This window comes from Osmerus eperlanus, chromosome 4 (assembly GCF_963692335.1).
Source record: "Osmerus eperlanus chromosome 4, fOsmEpe2.1, whole genome shotgun sequence".
NCBI lineage: Eukaryota > Metazoa > Chordata > Actinopteri > Osmeriformes > Osmeridae > Osmerus > Osmerus eperlanus.
This window is the reverse complement of record NC_085021.1, coordinates 21,863,403-21,882,207: the sequence shown is the minus strand read 5'-3', so window position 1 is coordinate 21,882,207 and position 18,805 is coordinate 21,863,403. Positions and strand designations below refer to the sequence as shown.

At 41.1% G+C, this 18,805-nt stretch overlaps 4 protein-coding genes across 8 annotated transcripts in view; 3 read left to right on the top strand and 1 right to left on the bottom strand.

Annotated features, from left to right (window-relative positions):
• clstn1 (calsyntenin 1) overlaps positions 1-4,104 on the top strand; it is a 32,335-nt gene extending 28,231 nt beyond the window's left edge. For all 4 annotated transcript variants that reach the window (XM_062460286.1, XM_062460285.1, XM_062460283.1 and 1 more), the window contains one exon: positions 398-4,104. In XM_062460286.1, coding sequence (XP_062316270.1) covers positions 398-592 — 195 coding nt within the window. In that variant the 3' untranslated portion in view covers positions 593-4,104. The remainder of the gene's footprint in view (positions 1-397) is intronic.
• Positions 3,623-7,266, bottom strand: lzic (leucine zipper and CTNNBIP1 domain containing). Its single transcript, XM_062460289.1, has 7 exons — positions 7,043-7,266; positions 6,578-6,686; positions 6,300-6,435; positions 5,997-6,095; positions 5,752-5,847; positions 5,370-5,451; positions 3,623-5,083 (listed from the first exon to the last, which is right to left on the bottom strand). Exons 2-7 carry the CDS (start codon positions 6,676-6,678, stop codon positions 5,037-5,039), a joined length of 561 nt encoding a protein of 186 aa, XP_062316273.1. The 5' UTR covers positions 6,679-6,686; positions 7,043-7,266; the 3' UTR covers positions 3,623-5,036.
• Positions 7,194-15,129, top strand: nmnat1 (nicotinamide nucleotide adenylyltransferase 1). 2 transcript variants are annotated; one of them, XM_062460287.1, is made up of 6 exons: positions 7,194-7,702; positions 7,795-7,915; positions 9,258-9,374; positions 9,640-9,823; positions 12,338-12,465; positions 13,637-15,129. In XM_062460287.1, exons 1-6 carry the CDS (start codon positions 7,634-7,636, stop codon positions 14,044-14,046), a joined length of 1,029 nt encoding a protein of 342 aa, XP_062316271.1. In that variant the 5' UTR covers positions 7,194-7,633; the 3' UTR covers positions 14,047-15,129. The 2 variants fall into 2 exon arrangements, with proteins under 2 accessions (XP_062316271.1, XP_062316272.1); XM_062460288.1 differs by lacking the exons at positions 7,194-7,702; positions 7,795-7,915 and adding an exon at positions 8,823-8,835.
• Positions 15,130-15,859: 730 nt separating this feature from the next.
• Positions 15,860-18,479, top strand: rbp7a (retinol binding protein 7a, cellular). Its single transcript, XM_062460290.1, has 4 exons — positions 15,860-16,020; positions 16,519-16,697; positions 17,382-17,483; positions 17,767-18,479. The coding sequence occupies exons 1-4, from the start codon at positions 15,948-15,950 to the stop codon at positions 17,818-17,820; spliced, it is 408 nt and encodes a 135-aa protein (XP_062316274.1). The 5' UTR covers positions 15,860-15,947; the 3' UTR covers positions 17,821-18,479.
• The last annotated feature ends 326 nt before the right edge of the window (positions 18,480-18,805 follow it).

The window sequence follows — 18,805 nt, the reverse complement described above, 5'->3', positions numbered from 1 at the left end:
GGAAGGGGTGAACCCAGACAGACTGAACAGGATCTTGAATATTGTTTTCTGTCCCTAAGGTCATGATCAAATGTACCAAACGTGACACCAATCCTCAGACACTCACGTGACCTGACGTTGTGACTATATGCCCCTTTCTGTCACTCACACTTGTCTCTATATCTCTTTCGTTATATCTCTCTCTGTTGCTCGTTCTTTCTCTCTGCCTGTCTCTCTCTCTCTCCTTGTCTCTCTCTCTGCCTGTCTCTCTCTCCGCCTGTCTCTCTCTCTGCCTGTCTCTCTCCTTGCCTGTCTCTCTCTCTCCTTGTCTCTCTCTCTGCCTGTCTCTCTCCTTGCCTGTCTCTCTCCTTGACTGTCTCTCTCTCTGCCTGTCTCTCTCTGCCTGTCTCTCTGGTAGACTTACGAGGACCAGCACAGCAGCGAGGAGGAGGAGGAAGAGGAGGAGGAGAGCGAGGATGGCGAGGAGGAAGATGACATCACCAGCGCTGAGTCGGAGAGCAGTGAAGATGAGGAGGGTGCAGAGCCGGAGGACCAGCAGGGGGCAAGCAGACAGCAGCAGCTGGAGTGGGACGACTCCACACTCACCTACTAGGACACACACACACACACACTCACCTACTAGGACACACACACACACTCACCTACTAGGACACACACACACACTCACCTACTAGGACACACACACACACTCACCTACTAGGACACACACTCACCTACTAGGACACACACTCACACACGCTCATCCACACTCACCTACTATGAAACACACACACACACTCACCTACTAGGACACACACACACACTCACCTACTAGGACACACACTCACCTACTAGGACACACACTCCTACACCAAGTCTGCTTTCTCACTATGCCCTAACACAGCAGATCACACACTCTTACCAATGTCTTTCCAAGGAGCCATGATGTCCAAAAAAGGAAAAAAGAAAAACAAATCTATGAATATGGTCAAGATTTTCCTGTTGTCAGCTTAGTGATGGTACACAGTGTAGTATAATACGCACCAAACTGGGTCACAGACTTTTACTGTCTTACTTTTTATTTATTCTGTTTTATTCCCGGGAAAACTTATGTTTTCCCGGGAATGTTTGCATTTCTTTTTATGTTTGCATTTCTTTTGAACTTTGCGAGGATTCAACCTTGCTCTTTGTCGTCTTCTAAAATGTGAGGCTTTCAAATGGAGAAGGGGTTTTTAATTGTTTACTCCTTGCACAATCGGTTCTAGGTTTGTTTACCGTCAAAAGAAGAGAAGCTTTGACTTGGGGTTTTCTTTGTGTGCTTGAGTTGCAGTTTGGAACGAAACGATGCTTCAAACACGTAGACACATCTAGTTTATTTTTTTCTCCTTTAGTGCATGAGGATATTTGGGAAAAAAAGTCTTATCTGTTGAGGAATAAATTGCTTTTTAAGATTTTGTAAATATACAGAAACCATGTAATTAGTCTTGTGATTAGTGATGGCCTAAACAAAAGGGTCCAATATCTAAAATGGCGCCGTACGTAATGTAGAATATTTGTGTCACAAAAGCTTATAGCATGTTGCAAAATTTGGCTAAGCTCCACCGTCATGCTTGTACAGAGTGTCTGCTTCCAGAAGAGAACCCCAGGACTGCACACCCATGTTTCTAAGTGCTGTCCATTTTCTTCTCTCTTTCTCACAAGAAGAAAGTTGTTTGTTTTTTGAGGCAGGACTGGGTGATGATTTTGCTTTCCACATGCTTGGCTTGGCTTGCACAGGTGGCAATGCTGTACTCAAGACGTCAATATGTTTCATTCCCTATATAGTTGTACAGATTGATGGGGTTATTTTTTCTTTTTTTCTTCAGAGGAATCACAGAGCGTCACAGTCAGACTGCTGAACATGGATTTGTTTATTTTTTGTTTGTAAAGGTACTAGGAGCAGGCAAGATGGTGTTTAGACTAAACTCTCAGTATTGGTACTAATATTTCTTCTAACTCATTTAAATCAGTAAATATGATATTTGTCTGTAGCTTCTTCCATATTTCAATCTTGCTGTGACGTTTGTAATTTGAATCTGACAGTTCTACAGAAGCAGTTTGTTTTTGTGTTAACTGACGTTCTTTGGGAGAGTCATGAAACGCAGGAGTTTCATTGCTTCATTGCAAAAAAATATTTTTAAAGGACTTTTTTTTTTCATGGTGTGACAATTGAACCTGAAATAATATATTAGATGTATTTTTAAAGGGGTGTCTCATCGTAGAGCAATTCCAGTCGCTCTCTTACTGTCAATTATACTGTTTGAATTAGACAAATAATCTTAAATCAACTTAATCTTGAATCAGTACAGGAAGTGGCTGGAGCTATGATAGGATAACCTTTTGAAAATGTATCTTTTTCCGTTCTCGTTTGAAATGAAATATTTTTTGCAGTAGACCACTAGATTTTATTGTACATTTGGAACTGTACTGTAGAGTTGTTCTAAGATATTTGTTTACATTTGGTAAACTTGTTTTCCTTCTGATATTAGTATAAAACTTATACAATTAATTGGAAAGACGTGTCAGATGTTAACCTTTAGTCTCAGAACAGCTGTTGTTTATCACTGTTGTATAGCTTTTCAATCCCATACAGTAGAGGACTTCAACCCCTCAAACAGTCATTCCTCTAATACATTCAGTATCCAAGTTAAATATGTATGTCCTGCACTCCCATTAGGGGGTAGGAGGGGGAATTTCAATCAGCATGAGACAGTTGGACCTAACGCTGGGAAATGATGGTTTGATTGATAGGTTGTCTGTAAGATATCTTATATTTTGCATGTTCATCTATTTTTAGAGGCCAAAACCAGGTGGCTCGTTTTAACAGAAATATTGACATTTTGCAAGTTCCACAAAGGGTCCTTATTATTAGAGACAGCACCAAGGTCATATTCGAGAGGGTTTCTTTGAGCAAACCACAAGTCGCTCTGTGTCAGTTCGGTTCGGACTTGTTTATTTTTTTGGGTCAACGGTGAAAAGGAGGTGAACAGTCTCCCCTTCATGACGACTTGGGCCCGTTGAGGGCTCCAGGTTTGAGACAGCCCAGTTGGGAGTGCCTTTGCCAATCACAGCACATTAACAAACACAACTAACAAACGAAACAAAAACAAACAACAAAAAACACGACGTTTTTTTTTTTTTTTTTTTTTTGTAATTTAATGCTAGGTTTCTTACAAAGCTGGGGATGTGATTTTATTTTGTTGTAACAATAGTCCACTGCTAGTTTTATTAAAAAGTGAACGTTTTACATAGGTGTCATGTGTCCATGTTGATGTGTAGAAAATGTAGATCCATATTGTATCTTCTATAGATATTGTACTAAATCATATTGACAAAATCCACTTCTAAAAAGATGTACATTATTCAAATGCTCTAGGCAGCATATGTGGGTATAAATTGACCTATTTGTGTAAAGTGGAAGGTAATTTCGAGATGTGTACTATTGCCTGGATTGCTGAAGTTTAGGGCAGCATGAAATTCACCAAAACCTGAGTATAATCCCTAATCCCCGCAGATTTCTCACAGTTCATTGTCACAGGTCATTGTCAAATCAGTTTTATCTCCTCATTTCACCCCCCCCCTCCTCCCTTTTTACAAAAAAATAAGGTAAAAGTACAAAGCAAATGCTATTTAATGTAAACGATCTAAATCAGAGTTGTAATTCTGACACTTATGTTCTGGATTATATATTCTCCCTCGGATAGCCTCCTCTGCATCAAATTGAATGTCACTGCCCTGTAAATTGTGGATCTGAAATGCCCATCTGTGACACAAGGGACTTGTCCTTTTGTATGAATCGCTTCGACAGAGGGCGGTCGGTGTTTCAAGGTGAGGTTGAGGGTCGCGGGTACAGGAGACAACACACTGCATACTACTGAGTCTCTGAATGTCCACACCACTCAAAACGTGTTTGTTTTTTTCTCTTTGCTCTGATAAGGAATAAGTGATGATTTCAGAACTGTTGAACAATTCCTTTGTGCTTGTTGGGGTTGCTTTCACTTTTCTACCGATTGGCAGGCGAATTGTAGTGAAGGTGACGCTCGCTCATGAAACAAAATAAAGGACAAAGAGATGGGTACAAATGTTGTCTTGCTTGCTTTCCCTCATTTCACATGTTTGTCCCAAATTTTTACATCTGTACGATTTGTGACTGCAGTTGAGTTGTACTGGACTGTGTCTACAGGGTTTGTAGGAGAATCGGGATATGGTTAGTATTCCATGGATGTGGAATAAGTGTAGTACAGCACCCCCTGGTGTTAGATGAAGGGAGTAACATTCCATTGGAGATCTTATGATCTTACCTCTGATTATATTGCTATTTTAAGAGATTTCGACAAAACAATTGTGAGCTTCGTCAATTTATATCAGGAATACAAAAAAAACATAGGAAGCTCAGACGTAAATACCACTCACGATCAAATACATATTTCATTTGTAGTGAAAACATTACAAACTCATTTACAAACGTCAAGCAAAACACACAAGGCATCTAAAAGGCTAACATTTACATTGTAAACAATTCAAACAGTAGATATGTTTTTAGGTGATTTAAGTTGGTATCAGAAGCACAAGAGACATGTTAGTATTCAAATTCAATATTTTAAGTCCACAATTGCATATTTAACAGTGCAATGGTTCATTTGAAACGGTTAGACTAGTCAGCAGCTGCAACCATAAACACACAACAGAATAAAACACCAGCATAAATTCAAACCCTTAAAAATCTGTTCAGAAACTACACAGTGTCCCAGGAACAGAAGCAACTCCACACCGTCATACTAAATTATAGTACCTAATGATGTTTACAATCTCCTGGATAAGGCATAAAAATATACAAAGTTAAATTTTACAAAACGTTCCTGTTGAACGTTAAAAGGTAATCCTTACAATAACTGGTTCCAAAGTTAATGATAAAATGGCACTCTGCTTGCTTGTTATAGGGAGCCGAAATCGTGACTTGATTTACACAACTCTTGTGGACGTAAAGTGGACATGCAATCAAATACTGCTGCTTATTTTCACTTGACACCAGAGCTGGCCAAAGCCAGAATTTTGTCTTCTGATCCTGCAATAAGAGAGGCAATTCAGGTTAGTGACGTGAAGTTCAGTATCAGGAGGATATAAATAAATAGTAAAAGAGTCGTAAAATAGTCTCAGAACAAAAGAGAGAATAAATGAATGAATCTTGATTGATCCCAAAAGGTAAACTGCATTAACTCAAGTAGACATATCAATAACAAAAGCAGGTAGAAACCAAGTATGAATCCTAAATAAGTGCTGCAAACACACAATACGTCTAATACATACAAAATAAGTCATCTGTAAATAAGGATCGGACACAAACTCCCTACCTAGGCATGCTGTGACTTTCTCAAACTGGCTCAGAGTAGCGCTGGCGTTTTCAGACAGGAAACCTTCTTCTTCTGCAGTCAGCTGCGGGATGAACCAAACAGGAAGTCCTCATTAATCAGAACTGAGGAATAATCTAAACCGGCTGTGACAGACGAACCATAACAGCTATGAGTTGGAACAATATGGTTGATATGAGGATAGGAATGTTACAGCAGCTCTCTCACTGGTTCCGATGCAGCTTTCAACACTTTCGAAGTAAGCTAGCAATCAGCATCCGACACTTGACAAGTCTACTTGGCAGTTACGCTACATTAGACCTGAGCTCAAGACTGACGAATGTCCACAGATAGTGTGTACTGTCTGCTATGCGGTGCCTCTCACCTTCTCGCCCAGTTTCCTCAAGGCAGTGAGGATCTCGACTTTCTGCTGAGTGTAAACATCTTGCGGAAGCTTTCCCACCATCACATCGCGGTCCATCTAAAAACACATCCACACAATCAACGGATTAACCAATGATTTAAGATCAAAGACCCAACTTGTACAGGACAGTTTCTGTGGAAGCTTACATCTTGTCCTCTAAACAATTATAAATAATAGACCGATTGTAAACTGCTTTTCAGACAAACCTCTCCCAGCCTTGTTCGTAACTGCCCTGGTTGCTTCTTGGCGAAGAGTCGGATCACCTCAGGAGTTTTGAAGGCTTGGCTGATGGCAGCTTGGATGGCCTGTGGACGATAGAGATACCAGATCAGTTATTACCTCCCTCCATCTCATGATGACAGCCCTATGCAATATAATGTACCTACCCTACATACATAGGACTGTCACAGACAGACTGTCACAAGCAGACGTTTTATCAAGGCGGAAATAGAAATAGGTATAGACTATCTATTTGCGTATGAGGCGTTACAGTTGTCCGTGTTCCCTACCAGTTGCATCCCGCTTAGTTCATCCACCAGAGTCATGTTTCCCGTCATAATCTTCTTCAGTGACTCGTTAAACTCGTTCAACTGCTCCAAAGTTTCCTTCTTAGTCTCTTCGTACTCATCCTCATCGAGGTCTTCCCTTGAACAGAGACGACGTCAAACGTTTCCACTTAGTCCACATTCACTTGACAGTTATTACAATAAATAAGTCACAAAGTATTCTAACCAGACCGATACAAAACCAAATAAAAAACAAACAATAGTTTAGCTATCTGCTCTACCTGCACTCTTCCAGGTCTTGCAGCTGTTGCATGAGTCTGTCTAATTGCTCCTCCATGTTTTGTTTAAGTTTCCCCGTTTCGGATTTCCCGCGGGATGCCATACTTAACTCTGGATGGAAAACAAACCAAAACATGAGCACTTAGGCTAAGGCCAGAACAAAAAAAGATTGGAGAAGTTATGTCTTGTTATAGAATGACTAACGTGTCAGCTAGTTGGCTAGACAAATTGCTATCTGTACAGCTAGCGAGTTAGCTATAGCTGGGATGGGCATAGCTAGCTAACTAACTAGGCTTGACTCATGAGGGTTTGTTTGACGAACTAATAAGTTTGCCGTTCGTTGGATGCCTTGACTAGACAATTTGACAACAGAAAGGTTGAAAATGTCAATTACAATCATAGCTAGTAGCGAGGTAGCTCATGTAGAACACAGTTTAGCTGAAGCAAACCTTAACAGAAAACATCACCTGCTGCCCTGCCTTCTCAGGTCACTTTGTCTGGAGTCAGTTGAAATCGATGATCAGTTGTTAACTGAGGCTTTCTGCATGCTCTTCACAACATATCAAGGAAACAATTAATAATCTCAGTGACAATGCTTTTTAGTTGTAATGGTACCGAGGCGTCGGCACTTCAATGTCGCAAATGCTCTCCGCAGAGGTGTGTTTGGGTTTCGGAGCTTGTGTCGAATTACGGTAACCACGTGATTGAGGACGTCCGATGCTTCGAACGTCGTCATAGATTGCTGTGCTTCGTTTCCAGTTTTACCATGCTTGGAAAGGATCCACCATATTCTCTGAATTCTTCTGCTAAAATATATCAAGTGCCAAGTTGCGGTCCTTAGGTTTAGCTCCCCCAGACTTTCTAAATATTCCAGCTTCGGACGTGATCAGTAATCTAGTTATTATAATTTGACACAAGTAAACACTTTTCTGAAACTGCCTATTTGCGACACAGACACCGACGCCTCGGTATCACACGTCCAAATACACCTAGAAGTTTGTACACTATTTTATTTATTTTTTACTTTGGTACATTTGGTTAGATTTTTTCTCTCCAAAATGGAACCAGCAAAAAAGAGAAAAAGTTCCACAGTTTGGGAGCATTTTGAATTAACGTCTCCCAACAAGGTGAGTTGCCTCCGCCTACTAAAATAACGGTAATGCCGCCATCACAATAAACTGAATAGTGAATGAATGGCATATCACTTTTTATTTTGTAGGTGAAGTGCCTAATATGCCTACGGGACCTTGTTTATAGCAATAACACCTCATCAATGCTTAGGCATTATCGAGCTCTCCATGACGGTACACATCATGTTGAAAAACCACAAACCAACCCAGGTAATCATTTTAATTTCGAACTTGTCATTTTTTATTATATAGCCTAGGCTATGGTTGGCCAATTATATAGCCTATTTATAGTCTATTACCATTGTTTTTGATTCACATTGCAGAAAACTTCCATTCATTTTCCAGTCACAAAACAAATGATAAAATGCACTGGATAGCCATGCAGAAAAAACTACCGTTATTAGGCTAATAACAGTTAAGTGATGTTACGGACGAAACCAAAGCTCCGTATCTTGCGCCGAACTCGCAGAGAAGTACTCGAAACAGTGTGCAGTCTCGCCAGAAACTCGTGATCATCTATTAGGATCAAATGCTTGGCTTCATTTAGTCACGACCACGCGAACCCCATTACTCTCTTGGATAATGTAAATGTGATGTAAAGTCAAATTTTAAACCTTTTACTGACCACTTACAGAAGTACGGTTACTTAAATTCCACAATAATAAGCAGTTTCACTGGACACAATGTTATTCCTCACAAATGTTTGCACATATTGTTCCAATCTTTAACCATAGGCTATCAAGGCGCTGTCTCTGCACTATGCGAGTAGAATGTCATCATAGAATATTTGGGCTGTTAACAAATATTCGGACCTGCTGGTGCTACTTGTGTAGCCTAAGCCGTGTTGATTGAAGCTTCGAGTAATGATCGAAGCTTCAATGCCCAAGAAAGCTTCGTTTCGACATAACTAATAACAATGCCGACTGCCGGCACATACAATTATTAAACGTTGCCAACGTTTCAAAATCTTGTGAACATAGCTCGTATTCCGTCTTCATAGTTTCCGTTCGGTATTCTCCAATCAGATGTTTATATTTTAATCTGGGCCAACCAGGGAGCGATTCGTGATCCAGGAAGCAGTTCTGATATTAATGTTAATGTCAATTTTGTTTGTTTCGGCGAGTTTTGCAGTGAGTTTGAGCTTGTCTATTTTCAATAGCCTAAGTGAAAAACTGTTTCGCAAACGTTACGTTTTAACGAATTAGCATCGAACATTAGGCGTACCTAGTAGCGACACTGTATTTCTGTAATATTTGCTGTAAATTGTATCTAACGAGATCGAGCTAGTTTACTCACAGCACTTGCTATCACCTTTTGGTCTTTATAGGTCAGTTTCTAATTTCGTGTCAAGATTTGTGTCGTGCTAGGATCATGTATCCAATATATTTATGCCCTCTAATTCCCACAGTTAAATACTCCTGAAATATTCATTTCCCACTGTAATACTGTCAGAACTGTGCCCTTCTAGTCCTTGATTATCTTCTGCACTTAAATGCACTTTAAAATCGGTAAACGTCTGCTAAATGTAAACATGTAGTTGTTTCCATGTGAGGAATGGAACCTAAGGAGCCAACTAAAGTGGTGTTGCTGGCATGTGGGTCCTTCAACCCTATAACAAACATGCACCTGCGGATGTTTGAACTGGCCAGGGATTACCTTGAAGACTCAGGTAACCTATCACTATCTCTCAGTTGTTACATAGTCGAAAATGTTGTTATTCACACGTTACTGGTGTCTCAAGTTGCCAGTCAGCATTTCTTTTAAGAATCCAAACTAATTTTTTCTCACACAAACTCCCGAATCCAGTTCAATCGAAACAATCAATAATCCAGACAGAGAAGTTTAGTGAGAACCGAAGTGATGATCACGTTATAGATGTCCATCCACCTTCCCTTATTTCACTCCCTCATAACGAACGCCTGTGTGTCTGTCAGGCCAGTACAGGGTGGTGAGAGGGATCATCTCCCCGGTGGGAGATGCCTACAAGAAGAAGGGTCTGATCGAGGCATACCACCGTGTGGAGATGGCCCAGCTGGCATCAGAGAGCTCAGACTGGATCAGGGTGGATGCCTGGGAGAGTCAGCAGATAGATTGGGTGGAGACAGTCAAAGTGGTGCGGTGAGTTTAACCCTTGTGCTGCCTTCGGGTCACATGACCCAAAGGTTCATAACAAACCATCGTTGTGTTTACCCAATACAAAACAAAATTATTTTAACCTTCGCAATGTGGGGGGTCTGAGACAGAGCACCGGCTAAAATAAAATGATTCACTTTGTTTTTGTATGCGGTAAAGTTGTCGCAATACGACGGCGGGTCAGAATGACCCCAAGATAACACAAGGGTTAACCAGGTAGAACTGGATGTGTTTATAGTATACAAGTTTAAGCGGTTTTTATTGTCATTTCAGTCTTATACGGTTGCACACAATGAGGCAACATTCCTCCAGGACCTAAGTGCTGCATTTACATTTCATTTAGCAGTATAAACAACATAGACCACAAGTGCTACATAAACAACATAGACCACAAGTGCTACATAAACAACATAGACCACAAGTGCTACATAAACAACATAGACCACAAGTGCTACATAAACAACATAGACCACAAGTGCTACATAAACAACATAGACCACAAGTGCTACATAAACAACATAGACCACAAGTGCTACATAAACAACATAGACCACAAGTGCTACATAAACAACATAGACCACAAGTGCTACATAAAAAAACATAGACCACAAGTGCTACATAAACAACAGGCATTCTACAAGTATGAGAGGAGGGGATCCCTCACTGAATTGCTCTTCCCATTTCTTCTCTCGAGAAAATGTTGGTTTAGGTGCAGTTCTATGGACGTATGTGCAGCCTTCTGTGACTCTGCTTGTGAAAAGGGGTTTACAAATCTAATTTGATTTGAAGTATAACCATTTATGCATTTAGCAGACGCCTTTATCCAAAGTGACTTCCAAGAGAGAGCTTTACAAAAGTGCATAGGTCACTGATCATAACAACGAGATAGCCCCAAACATTGCGGGTCGCCAAAACATGAAGAATACATTGTGAAAAACCAAATAAGTGCCAAAGGGAAGAACCATAAGAGCATGTAGTTAAACAAGTTACAATTAAACAACATGAACCTCAAAAGTGCAAGAGTGTACCTGTAGAAAAGCAAGCAACAATAATATATTTCACAGCGAGTACAATAATTTTTAATCAGTTACAACGAACCAACAAGAGCAACAAGTCTCTCACCATTCAATATTGATATATTGATATATACAATAACTTCCTCTCTTTCGCAAACATTTTGAAAAAGTTATACATGGTTTTATCACTTCAAGGCTGGACTATTGTAACTCGCTGTATTTGGGGATCAGTCAATCATCCATTCCACCGCCTTCAGGTAGTCCAAAATGCTGCTGCCAGAGTTCTGACAGGAACGCGAAAACGGGAACATATAACTCCTGTCCTTCAGAAACTTTATTGGCTGCCGGTGTGCCACAGAATTAATTTTAAAATCTTGCTTTTAGTTTTTAAATCAGTAAATGGGTTAGCTCCGTCCTACCTTTCTGATCTGCTGACAGTCCATCAACCTACAAGAGTTTTGAGATCTGCGAACTTAGGCCTCTTAATAGTTCCTAGATCGAGACTTTAGACTAGAGGAGATAGAGCATTCTCTATTGCTGCTCCAAGACTTTGGAATAATCTTCTTCTGGAAATTAGAACAGCACCTTCCTTGTCTGTTTTTAAAGTGAGGTTAAAGACCTTTTTATTTGATTTGTCTTATAAAAATGAATGTTGATGCGGTTATTCTGTTTGTCTGTGTCTGTTATCATGTGGTGGTCCTATTTAGCACTCTGTATAGCACATTTGTCAACGGAAGTTGTGTTTAATTGTACTTTATAAATAAAGTGATTGATTGATTGAACTAGAACTTGTTAACAAATAGAATGAATTGAAGTGACATCATCCTATTCACTGTGGGTGTTGTCCCACATTTCAGGTTTTGCTGACTGAGGTCAAGGTGACAGTTAAGGTTGGTGAAGGTGTCACTACCTCAAACTGACTTCAAGTTCAGTAGCACGAGAACATTTGGAGAACTTGTTTGTGTTTGGGAAAAACAGTCGTTTTAACGTGGGATTAATGGAATCAACATGTAGTCATTTAGCAGACGCTTTTATCCAAAGCGACTTACAAAAGAGAGCTTAACACAAAGTGCATAGGTCAATGATCATAAACAACGAGATAGCCCCCAAAACATTGCGGGTAGCCAAAACATGAAGCTCACATTGTGAAAAGCAAATAAGTGCCAATGGGTGGAACCAGAAGAGAGATGGTTTTAAAGTCAGTCGTTTTGTGTCTTTGAGTCCTTTGTCTCATATCTTAGTTTAACTTAATGGCCCAGTGTCCCAGACATGGATTCAGCCTAGTCCTAAAGCAAGAGAAAAATTCAATCAAGATCTCCATTGAAACATTTTTTCGTCTAGGACTAGGCTTAATCCATGTCTGGGGAAACTGGGCCAATAACCGACACCTCAGTGTCAAAAATCGCGAATCTCAAAACATCACAACGCTCCAGACCTTCCTCTCAGCCTCCTTTATGAAACGCAGTCTCTCACTTCTCCCCAGACATCATTATGAAGAGCTGGTGTCCGGACAGCAGCACAACGACGAGGTGGACACCATCAAATACGCCAAGAAGAGGAGGATTGCAGAACATGCTTATGAATCCCCTTCCTCCCTTCACACAAGAAAAGGTATATGCTCAGAAGCTTTCTGTAACCAAGGACATGCGAAGCACAGTACTGTCACATCGTGAGGGTGTAGCTCAGGCGTTAAAGCATTTGACTGCAGATCAAGAGGTTGAAGGTTCAATTCCCGCCGTGTGTACGTGTACTTGATGTACACGTTTGTACTTGTACGTGATGCTTTGGATATAATGATGTCTCTAATAGGCCTCTTCAGCTTCTCCTCCACTCCCCCTTGTATTGAGAGGATCTGTTGCATTCAAACCGGAGCTCACGGTAAATGATTTCATGAAACAACAATAACAGACGTTGCATTCAGTTTGTCTGCAGACAAAGGATTACGAAAGGTACATGGCGTTGGTCCACAGCCAGTTGGTTTAGATGCAGCAACGCCCGCTCAGTCACACGTCCTCTGGGGACAGGCCAGGTGAGAGAGAGAACAGATGAGAAAGAGAACACATATGAGGGGAGAGAGAGGGAGAACAGATGAGAGAAAACACAGGAGAGAGGGAACACAGGATAGAGAGAGAGGGGAGGAGAGACGGAGAACACATGGGAGAGAGAGAAACAGAAAGAGGAGAAACAGACAGACAGGTGAGTTGGCGTGGGACATCTGAGGTAAAGACAGTGAAGGTCAGATGAGTACTCGTGTTTCCTGTTCTACCTGGTTCCTTGCCAGAGGCTTGACTCAAAGCTGTTCCAGCTGGGAACGGTGTGATCGACTTTGGTTCCAACTTCCTGGTAGCATTCCTTACACATGCATAAAGTGTGGGCTCCAGTACAGATGCTAAACGGGTTTTTGGGTTATGAAAGTATGAATGTGCCTGAGGATGTGTATACTACAGAACAGTCTCAATATTTGATATCATGTATTTGATTTCATCAGGATAACTGATGACAATTTCACTGCAATTTCCTAGAAGTCCTTTTATTTTTACTGAAAAGTAGATTCTAATGATGGTGATATCGGTTTTAAAACACAGGTTCAACACTTACAAAAGTATCCTCAGTTTATCCCTCTCCTTTGTCTCTCTCCTCTCTGTCTCCTCTCCTCATTTCCCCCTCCTCTCTCTCTCTCTCTCTCTCTCTCTCTCTCTCTCTCTCTCTCTCTCTCTCTCTCTCTCTCCCCCCCCCCCCCCCTCTGTCTCTCTCTTCATCCCTCCCTCCCCCTCTCTCCCAGATGGCCCTCAGCTCATGCTGCTGTGCGGCGCTGACGTGCTGGAGTCCTTTGGTGTTCCCAACCTCTGGAAGGCCGACGACATCACTGAGATCGTCGGCCGCTACGGCCTGGTCTGCATCACCCGCAGCGGCAACGACCCCCACAAGTTCATCCACCAATCGGACACTCTGTGGGAGCACCGCAGGAACATCCACGTGGTGCCCGAGTGGGTGACCAACGAGATCTCGGCCACCCACGTCAGGAGGGCCCTGCGGCGGGGGCAGAGCGTGCGCTACCTGCTGCCGGACCCGGTGGTGAGCTACATCCAACAGCACAGCCTCTACAGCACGGAGAGCGAGGGCAAGAACGCAGACGTCATCCTGGCCCCGTTTCAGAGGTACACCTCGGGCTCTTCCTCCTCCGTCACTTGAAGGGGGCCTCACCGTCCTCTTGCTTCCTCAGAGACGAACTGTGTTGTTCGGGAGCCACTGTGGAGAGCATCTCTCTGATTACGAGCGGGGGGGGGGGTGGGCAGTTTGTGGCTGCACAGTTTGTATGTTTTTTAAGTCAATGTTGACTTTGATACACTGAACTGAAGACACTGTGACTTAGAATCCTTTCATCACCAGTGCCTCTTATCTACATTTGACTGCTCTGGTCTGGTAGATTTTCATTGAGCTTGTTATGCGACCGCTCTCTGACATATAGGGTACAGATAGAGGTCAGAACATCGATATAAATGACAGTTTTAAACTAGGTATAGCCCAGCCATATATATTAGATAGGGTTTCACCTTAAACACTGTCAGTGTATTCCAAAGAAAACGATGGGAAGTTAGTGCACGTGCATTAGATCTGAGAAGACCGAACCCTTGTTGATTCTAACGTATTTAACGCAATACAACACTTTGTTTACCACCAGAAATTTAGAAAATACACAGCACTCAAACCATCCTTTGCAGCCCTAAAAGAAAAGTTACGTGTGTTTTATACCAGTCAGTTAACATGGGATGCATGGCTTGTTATCTTGTGGGATGTGTAGATTGGCAAATTAAATGTATGGCTTGTATTGAAATAAAAAAATACAAAATAATTGTTAAAGGTTTTGGATATTGTCTGTGTTCAAACTGTCAAGTATTCAACCCCTTGGAATAAAATACAGAGGGTGTTTTTAGTGTTAGAACAATACTGATGTTGATGGGGAAACAAACAAAAACATCTTTATTTAGAAATTTGATGTTGTCTTTGCAGCTTCCCTTGTACCTGTCAGATTCCTCCACTTCATAGATGTGAAGGCGTCTGTGGCATTGCTTGTAAAAACAGATGAAGGGTGTTTCCCTTCTCACAGCCAGCGTAGGAAACCACCCCGGCAAGGTTTCTGCATCGCTTCTTTATAGTTTTTCAGATGACTCGAGAGCTATGTAGGATGAGAGTATAATGTCTTGAAAGATTAACTTATTTTCTTTTTTTACTTCTTGAGGGTTTAGGTTAGTTTAGGTGCAGTTCTATTGGGCGTATGTGCCCTCTGTGACATTGCTTGTCAAAAAGGCTTTACAAATACATTTTATTTTATTTTTTTTCCACAGGTTTTTTTTCAATACTAACCATGGAATACTAATTGTGTTTTTCATCTTGGCTGGAGAACTATGTATGATGACAGTATGATGTCCTGAAACTAGTGTGAAACACTAATCATACTAAATCCATCTCTTCAATGCAACTGTGAGAAAATACCACCATTCTATTCCCATACAAGCATGAGCACAGTAGTCAACATTGGAATAAAAGGGTTCATATTTCAGTCCAAGTCCAATGTGTTTTTGATGCTTTCAAAGTTAACGTGGAGCGCCCACACTAGTTTTCCAGCTGCTTTAGCAAAGAGTAATTCAAACCAGAATCAGGAGTTTACTACATCATGATCATGAGTTTCAGAATAAGCAAACAAAGTGTTTAAGTGAAATAGAAAGTTAATTCTGTTTGTTGATTGCTCAACCTTCATCTGGTGTAACAGGTGTAAACCTTTGTTTCTGAAACATTTGGCAGTGGTCCAGATGACAACAAGACAAGATGACAGATGACAGTTTGAAATGTAAAGAGACTCGTCTGACATGTACTGTTCCCATTACATTCCACCACAGCACCCAGCCCCATCAGCCGACCTGAGGAGACAGCAAATGAACTGCAAGGCCAAACCCACTTCCTGTCTCCTACCTCTCCCTGAGTCCTTCATAACCCCCCCTCTTCCCCCACCTGCCCTCACACCCCCTTGGCCCCGGACTGGTGAAGTCGTATCTGTTTTTGTTTTGACCACAGGTTGAGTATCTGGTGGGAACATGCCAGACAGCTTCTGTGGAACATGGGACATGGTCAGCAACGCCAACATGGAAGGGTACATGGTGGCGCTTGGTGAGTTTTGATTTAATTTGCATTGATTCGATAACAATGGTGATTTATCGATTGATCTGATTAAAATTAGGTACGTTCATCGTGTCCTCTATCTTCGTTGAATTAGTTTAAATGGTGTTGCAATGCATGTTTTTTTTTGGTATCTTAACATTTAATAGCTAGGATTAGGAACTTGTTTTTAATAAAGCAGGGAGAGTCTTCACTTGGTGGGAGGAAGGGTGTGCTTGAGTCCACAGCACCCTGATCTTTTACACCATAAAGATAATGGAATAAAATAGAACAAAAACAGACTAGCCATTCATAATCAATTACCCTGACATTGAATGACACAACAGAACAGAATAGAAAATATTATAATTTTATTATTATTATGTTGGAAAAAAACAACAATACACATATAATTTACCTTGTACAAGCTGGTAACATTGTAAATGTGCTGCAAAAATGCTAAATGTTCAATAAATATACAATATCATCTACTCCTCTGTCTCTTTGCAGGCATAGGCGACACCACACGTAAGATCGCTCTGAAACTGAAGCAGAAGAAGGTGATCGAGGTGCAGGGAGATTGCTACACCATCAAAACTCTCAGCACCTTCCGGAAATACATCGTCTCTTTCAAGGTTGGACAGACATTCGAGGAGTCCACCAAGGGTCTGGACAGCAGACGCTGCAAGGTGCTCGCCAAGTTTTTATTTTTAAAGATATATTTTGGCCTTTTATGGTGTTTTTGGACTGAGACAGTTGCAGAGAGATAAGAAATTTATGGGGAAAGAGAGAGGGGAATGGAATTGAACCCGGGTTTCTGCATAGAGTCTCAGCCAGGGTGGTACACTCTCTACCCGGTGAGCCTTCGGGGCGCCCCGACCTGCCAGGCTTCTCAGAGGAAGAGAAACTGGGGAGTCAGATGGCTGAGCGGTTAGGGAGTCGGGCTAGTAATCTGAAGGTTGCCAGTTCGATTCCCAGCCGTGCAAAATGACGTTGTGTCCTTAGGCAAGGCACTTCACCCTACTTGCCTCGGGGGGAATGTCCCTGTACTTACTGTAAGTCGCTCTGGATAAGAGCGGCTGCTAAATGACTAAATGTAAATGTAACTCCTTAGTGTGAGGAGTCCTGAGGTGTTGAGGGAATATAGAACGCTGCGTGAACGATCATGTGATGATGGTAAATCCTTAGAATAAAAAAATTATAAATCCTCAAAAGAGTGGAGTAGATTAGAGTCAAGCCAGCAGCAGAGGAAAAAAAACTAAAACTTACAAACTACTGAAACTCAACATACGAAATGACAAGTGTAGATGGTGCGTTTGTGAATGTGACAGGGATGCTGATGTCCTGAGTGTGTGTGTGTGTGTGTCTGGCAGTCGCTGGTGGAGTGGGAGGGCAGCAGGCTGGTGTGTGAGCAGACTGGGGAGAAGAGGAACCGGGGCTGGGCTCACTGGATCGACAACGACAAACTGCATCTGGTGAGAACAGTCCTTTGTTCCTGTTTCATGTTTGTTAACTCTTTGGAATTCTCTAACTGAAATGTCTTATATGGTTGTAGATCTTCTTTTTTACATTGATAAATCCTAATCTTTTGTTAACTAACTATGAATTGTTCTACAAATTATATAATAAATTAAATATTTGTATTAAATAATCCTCTGAAACCTACTTGAAGTTAAAATGTAACTCCTAAGTTGATGTGCAGAGACAATTGAATCTTATACAGAAACACGAGAAATAGATTTTTTTATTTATTTACAGGAGCTGTATTGTGAAGGGCAAGTTTGCAAGCAAGTTTTCAAAAGAATACAGTGAATGACGGTTCATCTCCCGAAGAGAAATTGCTCCATCATTTAAACACATTGTGTTGCTACTCTAAGCCCTGAGTAGTAGGATGAGAACCCCTGCATAAATAACCACCAATCCTTAGCATGATGTTTTCTAGGTAATAAGCACTCATTTGATCAAGATCAAATGGCGAAGTGCATGCACTGGGAATGTAATGTGTGATGATGTAATTATGTTATTTAACCACTAGAAGGCGCAATTGGATCATTGTTATCAAAACGGTGTTGCTTACTGGCCTTACTGTCTTCAAAGCCAACCAAATAATTTGGTTCCTCGGAAGTTGAGTATTCATTGCAGTGGTTAAGAAACCATTGTCGCCTTTTTCACTTGCAGCTGAACCGCTACCTTCATCTGTATAGCATCTACAGAGAGACCAATCCTGAATTCGGTCTGACAATGTTAGCAATTATATGTTGATTTGAGAATGATACAATCACTAACTACACAGCCCCTCTCTAATGCTTGTGCTGTTCCAGAGTCCGGTCTTGCCTTTGGTAATTTATTTTCTAAAATATTGCAATATTGTAAAATAAAATGTCAATTTGTGAACAACGCTAAGCGTTTCAACATGCCTAGGCTAAATGTGTGCAACAGAACGTAAAAATAAATCCAAATTGTGCAAATGACAAGAATCATTGTGTCCCATTTTTAACTGGTTCTTGTTCTGGTCCAAACTGCAACACACATTTTAAAATTGTGTCTTCACCTGCATTTTACGTCTTGTCATGGAATAATCAGATTATGGGGAATATTGTTTCCTGGATCGGTAGCAACATTTACCAGTCAAATCGCTGCATATGGAAGCAAATCGACATCATGTTTTGAATTTGAATGCATTGAATACTTAATGTTGAAACTGAAACACCACCGAATCTTGGGGTTTTGAAAATGTAAAAAATTCAGCTTGCTGAAAATTCGAACAGTAAAATTCAGATCCCAAATTCGATTTGTT

Excerpts from the sequence above, each read along its gene's own strand:
- rbp7a (XM_062460290.1), top strand. The coding sequence starts at position 15,948 with ATGCCAGACAGCTTCTGTGGAACATGGGACATGGTCAGCAACGCCAAC. Across the intron at positions 16,021-16,518 it reads AGGGTACATGGTGGCGCTTG|GCATAGGCGACACCACACGT; the intron begins GTGAGTTTTGAT and ends GTCTCTTTGCAG. Across the intron at positions 16,698-17,381 it reads TGGACAGCAGACGCTGCAAG|TCGCTGGTGGAGTGGGAGGG; the intron begins GTGCTCGCCAAG and ends TGTGTCTGGCAG.
- nmnat1 (XM_062460287.1), top strand. The coding sequence starts at position 7,634 with ATGGAACCAGCAAAAAAGAGAAAAAGTTCCACAGTTTGGGAGCATTTT. Across the intron at positions 7,916-9,257 it reads AAAACCACAAACCAACCCAG|GAATGGAACCTAAGGAGCCA; the intron begins GTAATCATTTTA and ends TTTCCATGTGAG. Across the intron at positions 9,375-9,639 it reads GGATTACCTTGAAGACTCAG|GCCAGTACAGGGTGGTGAGA; the intron begins GTAACCTATCAC and ends TGTGTCTGTCAG.
- lzic (XM_062460289.1), bottom strand. The coding sequence starts at position 6,678 with ATGGCATCCCGCGGGAAATCCGAAACGGGGAAACTTAAACAAAACATG. Across the intron at positions 6,096-6,299 it reads AACTAAGCGGGATGCAACTG|GCCATCCAAGCTGCCATCAG; the intron begins GTAGGGAACACG and ends TATCGTCCACAG. Across the intron at positions 5,452-5,751 it reads TGAGGAAACTGGGCGAGAAG|CTGACTGCAGAAGAAGAAGG; the intron begins GTGAGAGGCACC and ends TTCATCCCGCAG.